Source organism: Lagopus leucura, unplaced genomic scaffold (genome assembly GCF_019238085.1).
Source record: "Lagopus leucura isolate 7727_CA_CO unplaced genomic scaffold, USGS_WTPT01 Super-Scaffold_100001, whole genome shotgun sequence".
NCBI classification, from domain to species: Eukaryota; Metazoa; Chordata; class Aves; order Galliformes; family Phasianidae; genus Lagopus; species Lagopus leucura.
Window position 1 is genome coordinate 33,309,815 of NW_024962262.1, and position 12,244 is coordinate 33,322,058.

The following is a 12,244-nucleotide window of genomic DNA, read 5'->3' on the forward strand; positions in this document are numbered from 1 at the left end:
CACTTTGTACAAAATTAATTACATATGTACTGAGAACACACAATGATTCTCCCATGTGATGAGTAGGAGATTTGTTGAAGTGGTAAAAATATCTGTGTTTAAATGTGAGATCCAATTAGAGCTCTTGGGAGAGCAAGTATTCCTTTACCTTGTAGGACTGTGATGCTGCCGGAAGCCTCAGTCATTGATGTCAGAGGCAGTATTCAAAGGGAGGACACGAGTCTGAGTTTCCCACAGCAATTTTCTCCATAATATAAATGTTACAACGTCATTGCCTTATGTAAATTCTTGTCACACTATCTGAGGTATGAACTCAATTGGTATTTGCAAAAAAAATGGAGGGATGAATAAGAACCACTTTTTTTTTTTTTTAAACAAATTTATAATTTTCTGGAAAATAAGTTAGATGTGCTCCTGTGTTAATCATAAGATGTCTTTTGCTCTTTTACCATGATTTCTGCACTTAAAACCAGCTTAAAACCAGCTTGCTCTGTTTTTTCTCATTTGCATCTTTGAGTTTGTGTCGAATAATTTTCCTGTGGGTTGAAGAAACACTGAAGAAGTTTGGATTGTGGGGGAGTCTGTCATGCTTGATATTTGGTAAACTCTCTGCTGTGGCCACAAAGAAATCCAGAAGAAATGAGGTACGTGTAACACCCTTCTCATCCTGTCTTGGGATGAACAGGTTGTATCTTAAGATCTGCCAAATTTTCTCCACATAGTAAATGTATGGACCTTGCCTAATTTTAGATTTACATGGTGTAACTACAAACAGCTTATTATATGTAGTGGGCAGGTAACACATTGAGTTCTCTATTCTGGGACTGCTAAAGCAAAGACTTTCATCCTGCCCTCCACTAGGTGAGGCCGGATGATACCATTACAGTTCCCATTCACAAAAAGTTTCCCCTCAGGAGTACTAGCAAGGACTATGAGATAACTAAACTTTTAAAACAAATCCATGGAGATTGAACAGGCTCGTGGTGTGGAAAAAAGAAAAGAAGTCTCTCATCAACCTCCTCCTCCCCAGACATTTACCTTCCTCCCTCATCTCACTGGCCTAGACCCAAGACTAACACTGCATTTACTGTGACACTGTATTGGTACCTAAAAGTTTGGTCTAATTTGAAAGCATCTTGAATTGTGATACCAGCATGGCATTGCTATGTGGCTCCTCACTGATAAGTGTTCTTGAGAGCTTGTGGTCTCTTATCTTTGCTGTTGGTCCTGCTTTGCTTCGTCCTAGGTCTAACATCTCTGTCTGTATACTTCTGACAAAATACCACACATCTCTACAGTACTCATAAAAAGCACTGCAATAAATCCTTTCAAACTCTAACTTCAGATTTTACTATCAAGCTCTTCAGAATGGAATATTTTTCTTTCTCCCCGAGTAGAGGCTGAATTCACCTTGAAGGAGTTTTCTTTGCTTCCCTCAATCAGTTCTCCGCAGATGCTCATTTGCAGGAGAGAATTTATGGCTTTGTCCTCTGTTCTCCTCTCCTAGGGTGGCACAAATTACCTGGGTCAAGGACTGCCTGCTTTTCCTTCCTCTCATCCCTCTTTATCTTCCACACAGGAACATGCTTCCCTCTTTCTCTTATGGATGATGGGCTCCTCCTCGCTCTGACTCTTCAGCTCTAGCATTTATGTGAACAACAGATAATAATTAATGAAAATGAAAGTGTTTATGGGCCCCACTCCAAACCTGGCATTACGGAGAGCAAAACTGCCGACGAGTATCTTTTTTGACTTCTCACTAGCGGGCTCTTTGTAATTTAGGGGCTCGGAGTGCCTGGATCCTGGATGAAGAGGGAAGTTTTCACAGCTGTGGGTGGTTTTCCTTCCTTCCTTCCTCCAGCAGACAGCGATCCACGCCAGGATTTCCTTCCCTCTCCCGTATTTCAGCTATGCAATGTGTAGCACGTTTCGGTATGTGTGTGTGTGCGTGCGATGTGTGTGCGTGTGTGTCTCCCTGGCTGTAGCTGCCTCCAGGATTGCTCCCTGCCTGCTCCGGGAGCCCGCTCCGGCGCTGTGCGGAGCGGAGGTTTCCCCGGCTCCCGTCAATACAGGCACTCGCACCACACGCATGCACACACACACACACACGCGCGCACGCACAGAGCCGCTGTCCAGTCCATCCCCACGCCGCCTACTGCCTCCACCACCTCCAGCCTCGCAGCGGCGGCGGGCACAGCTCCGCGGCGGATCGCGCCTCCGCTCACCCTGCGCTCTGCAGGCAGCCTTCTCAATCTCCACAACCTAGAGACAGATTTTTTTTTTTTTTTCTTTTTTAAAAATTAGTATTATTATTATTTTGTTGTTTTCTGCTGGGGGACGATAGCATTTTGCTGAGGAGGCGCGGGGACGAGGCTGCCGCTCTCCCTCTCCTGCTGTGCGCGCATGTGTGCGTGTGCGCGCCCACCTCCCCCCCGCCTCGCAAAAGTTTGCTTGGGCGGTCGGGGGGCTCCCGGCCCGCCGCCCCCGCAGTCGGGGAGCACGGCGGCGGCGCGGAGCGGAAGCGCGGGACTTGCGCGCCGCGCCATGCCGGCTGCGCGGGGGGCTGCGCACTGGGCCCTGGCGGGGCTGCTGCTGCTGCTGCTGCTACCGCCGCCCGCGACCGCGGGGACTGAGAGCAAAGCGCGGAGCTGCGGCGAGGTGCGGCAGGCTTACAGCGCCAAAGGCTTCAGCCTGGCCAGCGTGCCCTACCAGGAGATCGCAGGTACGGCGCGGGGCGCGGCGCGGGTGAGCGGCGGTGCGCACCGCCCGCGGCTGCGGGGTTTGGGCTGCGCGCTCGCGTGCGCGGCGCGGAGCGGCTCTGTCGGCCGGCTGGCGGTACCCGGTGATCGGCGGTATGCGTGGTGATAAAGGAATACATAAAGGCTGGAAAAAAAAAAAAAAAAAAAAAAAAAAAAAAAAAAAAAGCTAAGGGACTGGGACGAGAAAGAAAAAGAAACACAAAAATTAAAAATATCATAAGAGGGCGCGGGCGATGCCTCAGAGGTGGTTTTGTTCGCCTGCAGAAACTTCTTGAGAGTTGCATGCGGGTTGCTGGATGCTGAGAGCTGTTCCGCAGGGGCTCTCGCCGTGCGCTGGGGGAGACAACTTTGCTCTCTGCCCGCGGGGACGGGAAGGGCGGACGGGGGAGGAGAAAAAGAGGGTGTAGAATCGCTCGGGCCGGGCACGGCCCCTTGGGGCGCTCCTCCGTCTCCCCAAAAGAGAGAAGCTGCAGCGGCTGCTGGGAGGGACTCGCGCGCGCAGCCCCGCGCCGCCGCCCCCCGGCAGCCCGGCGCTTGGCTCTGCCCGCCGCCGAAACGTGCCCACAACAGGTTATCCCTCCGTCTGCCTGCGAAAGGGCTGGGGTTGGCTTTGACGGTGATTTTATTTTCCAGCTTTTCCCTGCAACCTTATCCGTATCGCATCTTTGAGAGTGAATGAATAAAAACGTGTCCCGGGCGGATAATTGCTTAGCAATCACAGAGCGTGAAAGAAAGAGAGAAATAATATGGGGAAAGGCGTGAGCGTGAGCTGCTCAAATTGGGCTGCTCGAGCCCTGAAGACAGATTTCTGCTTTCCTGCTGCCGCTTTGCTGTGAGGTTCTGCTGTCTGTGCAGTGAATGAGGAGCCCCTCGGTTTGCTCACTTCCTTGTAAAGTTGGAAGCAGGAGATTTTTCTGGAGGTGAAATAAAGCCACAGTTCCCCACTGCACAGCGTTTAGCACTTTTCAGGGGAGGAATGATGAATGTGGAGAATTTCAGGACAATGAGAGTGTAGCTCACAGAAGTGCTGGGAAGGCTGCTCCACGCTGCCAGTGCACCAATGCTGAGCTCATCTCTGCTCAGCACAGTGGGTCAGAACCACTGATATGCATTAGGATGAGACAGAAGGACACAGGGCTGTGCCTATAACTGTCCCACAGGCTCCTTTGGCCCTCCCTATCACTATTGGTCCTTCTGTACTCTGCTTTAAAATCCCCCCTTAAGTTTCTTATCTGTCACATACAATCATTTTTTTTCTGAAATTCCCCCTGTGGCCATAGACCCTTTGGCTACGCAGTCATTCTTTCTCTTTCCTTATTGTACCTCCATCTGTCTTGGGACAGTGTGGCAAGATATACCCCGTCCCCTTTAAAAATAGTAATGAAATCCACTGAATTTCCATGTTCGGGTATTTTTGAGCAGACACTTGTTGCTTTCAGCTTATATATTCTCTGAATGTAGAGTACAAAGTTGCTGTTCAGTTTTAGAGGCTTCTCCTGGTTATCCGGTCGGCAACTTTCTTTAAACATGTATCGGTATGGAAAGACTCAGTTACATCCCAAACTGCTCCTCAGCTTCCCCTTGAGGTTTAGAAGTAACAAATACTTCTCAGTTAAGAAGTCTGTGGTTCACCCAGATACAGTGGGAGGCTTGGAAAAAAATAACTCTCAAATTGTTTTCTTTGTGGCCTTGTTGCTGGTTGGTGTACTGACCTATGAGCAGTTCACGTGTTGCTCTTTGGGCTGTTGGAAGGTCCAGGTGTATTTCAGAGTGCTGTTTTTGGGATGTGCTGAGAGGCTGTGCCACAGCACTGCAGCATAGGCTCTTGCTAACGTGGGAGCCACCTATGTGCAACTGAGCACAATGTTGAAAATGTTTAATTAAAGCAACCAACACACGGATTTCAGAATAACTGTTTTCATTCTGTTCCTTTCCACCATCCTGGTATAATTAAGGAAGAAATTTGTTACAGCTATGAAACAAGCATGGTCTCTCAAATGCCTCATGCTTTAAAGTGTTTAAAGTGCTTCATTACATTCATATTTCTGAACAAATATGTTTTCAAAAGATTTTGCATCTCGATAATATGTTGGAAAATAGTAGCACGCAGCATGGTTAATGTGTTTTGCTTTAGCAGTATTCATATGTTTCCATTTCCCATTTGCTTAAAAGCTCCTTTCTGGCCAGGGCTGTTGGAGGTCGACAAAGTGAGTGGTGTTGTAGTGCACTCATGCACAGAGCTCTACAGTCTGCTTGGATGGGAGACTGCAGGAACAGAGCTGCCCCTCTGCTGGGAGGAGCTGTGCACCAAGACTCATTTGATAGTTCTTTGTGAAGTATGGGCACTCGCTGTTAAGTTCTGAATGGAGAAGATTTAAGATATGGATTTTAAAGCCATAAGGCAAGATTTTCCTGAAGCTTTTATTTTTTTTATTATTATTATTATTTTTTTTTTTTTAAATGAAGTGTGTGTTGAAGATGGGAATGCTGTGATTATGGCCATCCCCTATGCTTTCACAACAGTGCTAAATTTTTCAAAGGAGAGGTGAAGTGGCTGTTTGTTATAAGCCTTGCTGCACCTAATGCCTTACCTCAGAGGCAAAGACTGGTGCTGGGGCTTGCCCTGAGTACAATTTGTTTTCGGAGAAGCTGGCTTACAGCTTAAGTCATCAAAGTGAGTCCTCCATAAAAGCACTTTGCCTGGGAATGCTGGGGGAGAGGGAGGAAGGACTTGGTCCTGTGCAAAACCAGCACTGGTTAGAGGGTGGGAGGCAGTGGCTGTCCTTGTGTAATCCGTGCTGCTGTGGAGTGTCCTGCACTTAGAGAAGAGCTGAACTGTCATGCTTACGCTACTGTGATCTGACATTTAGGGGCTCTGAGTGGAGTTCCTGATGGCTTTACTAAAGTGTTTTGCTGTAGGAAAAGCTGTCACTTAAAAAGTTGATACAGAAGTGAAAAGCCACTTCATGTATTTGTTAGTAATACTTGAAATTTAGGCATGATTTCAATGACTCCAAGTATCTTATAGGAAGCCAGGAATCTACACCAACAAAGGTAGATAGAGGTGGAGAGTGTCCTTGGCTCAAACTGTTCTGAGAGAATGTCTGGCTATTTCAGAGTAATGGATGTGTCCAAACTGTGGCCTTTCATGTTCAGCAGAACATTGTTTTTAGCAAAGGTTTTTATTTTTATGCCTATGCTTGCCTAAAATTAGTGTTTAGGCAATGCATTAAAACATGTAAAGCACATGCTAGAAAGGTGAAGAGCATGTTACAAAGGTTTGTTTCTGTTTTAGGAATAGATGTCAAATAATACTGTATTTAAAGAAACACTGGTAAAATGTTGAACTGTAAGATGCTGAATACTAAATATTCCTTAAGAAATTAGAGAGCTTTGTTCTCCTGTGCAGATGATGAACAAAGTGAGATTCTGGCAATGCAGAGACACTGTCAGAAAAGCAACTGAAGTGAAAGCAGAAGCAAACCCTTCATTTCAGAGGTTTGAAGGTCAGGAGTCACTTGAAATTGTGCTTTGATGAATGGGTTTCATACTGGCATAATACAGAGGTGTTGACTGAAGAAAACTAGCAAACATAATGCAGTTGCTTGTAGCTCTAAAGTGATAATACAAGTAATGAAAATAAACTCAGTAATCATTTATACAATTGGGCTATTATTCCATGTCAGATGTCCCAAGTAATGAATGTTTTGCTTTGCTTTCGAAAGCTCTAACATGTAATGATACATTAAAAGAACAACAGTGTGAAATTCTCCCAACCATGTCTCTATCACAGCATTTCTTAGTTAATGTTCTCTTTTACTGTTTCTCTGCTGATGTTGCTGAGTATTCTGCAAAGTACCTGTAGAGCAGAAGACAAATGGGAATTTGCAGACACCTTGTGTAGCGTCTCACCAGTATAGAATAGGAATACCATTACTGAAATCAATAACATAATTGATGCCAACTTGTGACATCTGAATTGGGCCATAAGAGATCAGTCCATTCCCAAATTCAATGGTGAAATGAAGATGAACGTGGAGCTTGGTGCAATCTGTGTGCTTTCCTTGTTTTAGCCCTGTTTCAGAAGTATCATCTGCTTCTGTGATTCCTGCAGCGAGAGACTCTTCACTCTCCCTCATAGCCTCCCTCATTCTCTGGTTTTAAGTGCACTGGTGCACATGAATGAGTGCTTTTACATAGGAGGAAGTATAGCTTTTCTAAGACCTGGCTGTACTGTCACTTTTGCACATATTTATTGGTATGTATGTGACTGGTTTCATTAAAGAGAATGCAACCTATATACATGCATCTAAACCTAGAAGTACTCCTTGTATGCTCAGGGCCTTCAAGGAGAAATAGCATGTTTTTAGTGCTTATAAATAATTGATTCTGACTGAGAATTTTAAATCTCAGCATCTGGAGTCTCCTGATCTGATTTTATTGTAGAGTATTTTGGAAAAAGGAGTTTAAAACAGAAACAGCAGTGCTTCAATAATTAGTGTGACTATGAATTTCAGTGTGTTGTACTCTAATCTTTTTTTTTCTTTCTGTCAACAATCTGATTTATAATCAAAAAGCATACCTAAAGCTCTAATATTTTATATGCTTCTAAGTGTTAATATGTTAAACCGTTCTAATGTTCTATTAGTACTGATTTTATCATATGCTATTGTGAAATACTCCTGAGATTAGGTGGTGTTCAGACACCAGAGAGGTCAAGCACTATGTTAAAAGCTCAGGCCATTCTTTTTATATTACTGCAATAAAGAATATATTCATTTCATTTATATTACCACTTTGCTCTCATAAAAGGTCAGTTTCATCTGAATGTACAATTACTAGCAAATGGCAGATCTTATAACAAGCGATCAACAATAAAAGCTTTTCTGGGTAATTTGTCTTTAAAATTACCACCTGCCATTTGTTTGAATGACTTGAGGATCTTACAGCATCACTTGGAGATCTCTGTCTTACTCCCCATGATATACATAAGAAAACCATGCATACTAATCCCTTTCTGCTTAGTAAAGTCAAAATGCATAATTACACTAAAGTTTCTAGTTGAAATAACAAGCATGGTGCTTAAAACTCCATTGCAGTATCAAAGTATCAGCACTCTCATTACTAGCAAAACGAAATTACGTTTTCAGTGAACTATGACTATGTGCTACCCTTCATACCTGGTTAATGGGTGCTGTCTCCCTGGGAAGGGAAACTTGATTCTATGGCTTTGACAGTTCGTACTGCCAGGCATAATTATTTTAGTAGCTTAAATACATGCGAAAGAATTAACATTTCACCACTGATTCCCAAGAACAGCATATAAAGGTTAAAGTTTAAAAGCAGTATAGTTATTACACTAAACAGAGAGAGCATATTACAAGATGCCAAAGGAATTTAAAATATGTTGCATGTGGCAGGAAAACACATAGCTGGTGAAATTCTTATCACATGCATGCAAAATTGCCTGAAACATACCAAAACTAGGGCATGCTTTCTTCACTGCTTATTGCAACGGAGCTGCTGCACACGGTCTCTAAGTGATCTTCCTTGGCAGACTTCTTTTAGCTCTTACATAGGAGGCTGTCTCAGAGACCACCAGCTCCCTTGCACGGGCTTTTTTCACCAACTTGACCTTTCCCATCAAGCGAAGCCAAGACATGGGACTTTCTTCTGCTGAGCCATCGTTAAGTGCTCTCCTCCGAGACGCGCCGCACCTGCAGGCAGCTCCGTGCCGGGGGCCCGGCGCTCTCCCTCCTTCCTTCCCTCCTTCCCCGGTCGCGTTGCAGCAGCCGGGAGCGCCCGGGAGGCGGCTCTGCCGCCCAGCGCCGGACGCCGGGAGTCCCGGCAGGACTCCCTGAGGGCAGCGCTGCTCCCGGCTCCGGTCGGAGCGGCTGTCTGTCCGCCGGAGGAAGTGCATGGGGCTGATGCTCCCAACGCACATAGCAAATTGCTCTCTGGCTCTCGTAGCCTGCGAGGTCTGTTACCTTAAGCTTTTAATGGCCTTTTAACAGCGTTTCCAGCTGAGCAGCAGATGTAAGGGATATGGAGAGCGGAGAGCTGGGCTGGTTTTTTTCCTCCTGAAAGAAAAAAACATTTCAATGGACATACTGATAACAACGGAGCTTTGGACCTACTTGGTGACCTGCTGAGTTTAAAATAGCAGGGAAAATCTCCAGAAATAAGTGGAAGTCTCCACTATTTTTTAAGAGAAGCCTCAGGAAGACTGTTAAGTCAGATATGCATACAGAGAAATGTGGTCAATCATATGTCTACCCATGTATACAGGAAGGTAAAATCACGGCTTTTATCTCAAGGTCACAAGTAGGTGCTGAAAAAAAAGAAAAAAAAAAAAAGCTGCACATTTATGCAAAGAGATATTTGCAAACCAGTCGAATCTTTTATTTTACTGGACCCATCTGAAAAACATATATGCAAACATGAGTTCAAATGTACACACAACAAAAAAGCAGCTCAAAGGTCAGTGCATACATGCTATGTCAGCTGTGGCAATCCCATGGGTTGGGAAATACAGTTAGTTCAATCCTTGTGCTTGTCTAAGAAGTAAGCAATGCAACCTGCCTCTAAGATAAAGCAAGACCTCTCTATTGCCAGGCACAGTCCTACCTATGTCCCCATAGCAGCAGCTTTTGCCATGTCTATGGTGATAGGCACATTTTTGTCTATGTCCTTCAACCTATATGTTGAGTGTTTAACTTAGACTGCATGGACACCCACCTGGCTTTTGTCCGAGTTTATCTTGGAGAAAAGTCAACACTTGAGGCTGCTGTATGGCTGGGTATCAGACTGCAATATGACATAGCTGGAGGATGGGTGAATTCTGCCACAGTTGTGCAACTGGGAAGGAACATAGATGTACCCCACATCTGGAAAAACATGGTGTGTAAATGCCTCAGTACAGTTGTTGTTTTGAGTATTTGCACTTGACTTTTAGGCTATGGTATCCCTTATAACCTTGATTTTTCCTTTGATAGCTCATAAAACGCAATTAATGCAGGAAATGAAAATGACTTTCTTAAACTGAGTTATGTTTCAGGAAGTGAAACATAACACTGGGGAAAGGATCTTTATGTGCAATTATCCCACCAAAAGTATAATTGTGCTGATGGATGGTCATGGCCAGGAGGGTCCCATCAGACTCCTGTGTGCATTTGCTCTAGGTTGTTTTCCAGGATACAGTCCAGGATACAGTTTCCTGTCTTCCAGAAATTTTCCTCTTTCAATTACACTTTCCTAAGTTTAATTTTTCCTGGTGTATATATATAATAGAGACGAATTTTTTGGTGTAAAGGTTTTGGAAAATCTTCTGTGAGCGTAGCAACCTGTGGCTTTGGAGTCCAGAAATGCAATTCTGAAGGTAGTGAGGCTAGCAAAGAGTTAACTCAGGGAACAGGGGAGAAAACACAGGGTAGACTGAATTGTTGGAGAATGGACTCTTCCTGGAAAAAGAAAAAAAATAAAATAAAATCACTGGTTGAGTCACTTTGTAGTTGCTGTGTTAGTTATTAAGGACTTTTTCACAGTCAAAACCCTGTCAGTAGATTTTTCTCTGTTGTTACTGTCCAAGTGATTAAACATCCCATACAAAAGCTGATTGTGGTGGCTTGACTGGTCATGCTCCAAATTGGAAGAAGATGTATGGGTGTTTCTATTGTCAAAGAGCTTGTTTCTTTGTTTTGTGGGCATTTCTTTATGATTCAAGCCCAGTGCATAGTATGTAATTTTTCCATTGCAGACATAACAATGCAGATCTTGCACAGCTCACTATGTCGTCGTAATTTTATATGACTGTACTCCATAACCTGAGAGAGTAGACTGTGATTTTCTAGGTTATAATTCCTTTAAACAAAACAACAACTACAAAAGCAAACAGGAAAACAAACAAACAAAGAAACAAAAAACCTGGCCAAAACAAAAAATATCAGAAAATAGAAGTTGTAAAAGGCTTGGGTTCAGACTGTCAAACTATATTTTCATTTGGTTCTCACCCTGCTGGATAGGTGCTCTCTGTCAGCAAAGTTAAATGTGTTCTCTGTTCCTGCTTCTGACTGATTCCCTTGCATCAAGTCTTTCAGTCAGATGTGATGACCTAGACCAGCAAATTGACTTGGTAGCTAACCCACCAAAAGGATCTTGAAAGTTACACAAGAAGGTATGTAAGTAATGATGAGAAAGTGGGACTCACACTTTTGGAGGTTACTTTCTGTTAGACAGCTGATGATTGTAATGAACCAGTAAAATAAGGCTTGCTTTCTTTTTTTCACATGGAAGCACCATTAAATGTGCCAACAGTTACAGTGTTCTTATAGCTTAATAGAAAAGTAACTACCAGCAGCTGAGCATTCCTGGATATTATCCTCAGTTTTGCACTTGATTTTATAACTGCATCGTCAAAATTTGACAAGTCATACTGGTAAAGTCATCTGTTCTCCAGCTCTGAATGGGCTGAACATCTGCCTGGGATGAGCGATCATACTAAGAGCGCTTCACTTGCTTAGGGAACTCTCTGCTTGTTATCATGTTGATGTGTGATCGTTTATGTGGTCAGTTTACTGGGTGTCTGCTGGTTTTATTGCACACTGAAATTTGGGGTTTATGAGGCAAATGTATTGGATTATTAGACCAGTTTTATGTACTGCTATTTATTGTTGTTTTCATGTTTTAAATCTTTTCTGCACCTGAGGGCACTCATTCAGAGCTATATGCAGCTCTGAGGTGTCGAACAAAACTGTGCTCATTAGTAGGGTTGAAATATAAATTGTTTAAAGTAGTGGCAAAGCAATATTTTGCATGTCAGATGTACCCAGCCATCAGTCAGCAGATTCCAGAAACTGTTGCAGAATATTTAAATATCTTTTGATTTGTTTTTCTCAAATATGTTCTAGTTCCCAGCAAGTTCTAACAGCGCAGTGGTGAATCAAAGTAGAGTTGACCACTCTGTGAGCCCTGGCAAAATTTGTTTTCCAGTTTTTCTTTTAAACTGACATGTTTGACAAAGAATGAAGCTGCAAGTTCAAACAGGGACTACATCCTAGTTAGTTTCTCCAAATTGATTGACAGTGTAAATCTAAATATCTACTAATCTAATCTAAATATTTAGTTCTCATATATTAGCATTTGGCTTTACAACTTTAACTTACAAGATAATACTGTGTATGCACAATTCTCATTCCTTGGATGAAAATAGCATTGAGCCACTTTGCCCTTCAGCAATTGCTGTATTGTACAGAAATATGGAAAATACCTCTTGAACAGTTTATAACTTAGACCATGTTTTCTTTAACAGGTTAGGTCCCCTGTAATTTGCAATATCCTTAGCCAAAACTTCTTATAACATGCACATATTTAAAGGAGTTTCAAAAATGTAAAAGAAAATGGCAAAGTTGGCCCACAGGAAAAAAATGCATGATAAAATCCTTTTTCTTTTTCTTTTTCTTTTTTTTAATTTTATGAAGCAGTACATA

The 12,244-nt window shown here is 43.3% G+C and overlaps 1 protein-coding gene across 1 annotated transcript in view; it reads left to right on the forward strand.

Moving 5' to 3' along the window:
* Nucleotides 1–2,403: 2,403 nt before the first annotated feature.
* Nucleotides 2,404–12,244, forward strand: part of GPC6 (glypican 6) — a 738,606-nt gene continuing 728,765 nt past the window's right edge. The window contains exon 1 of the mRNA XM_042867958.1: nucleotides 2,404–2,722. Coding sequence (XP_042723892.1) covers nucleotides 2,404–2,722 — 319 coding nt within the window. The remainder of the gene's footprint in view (nucleotides 2,723–12,244) is intronic.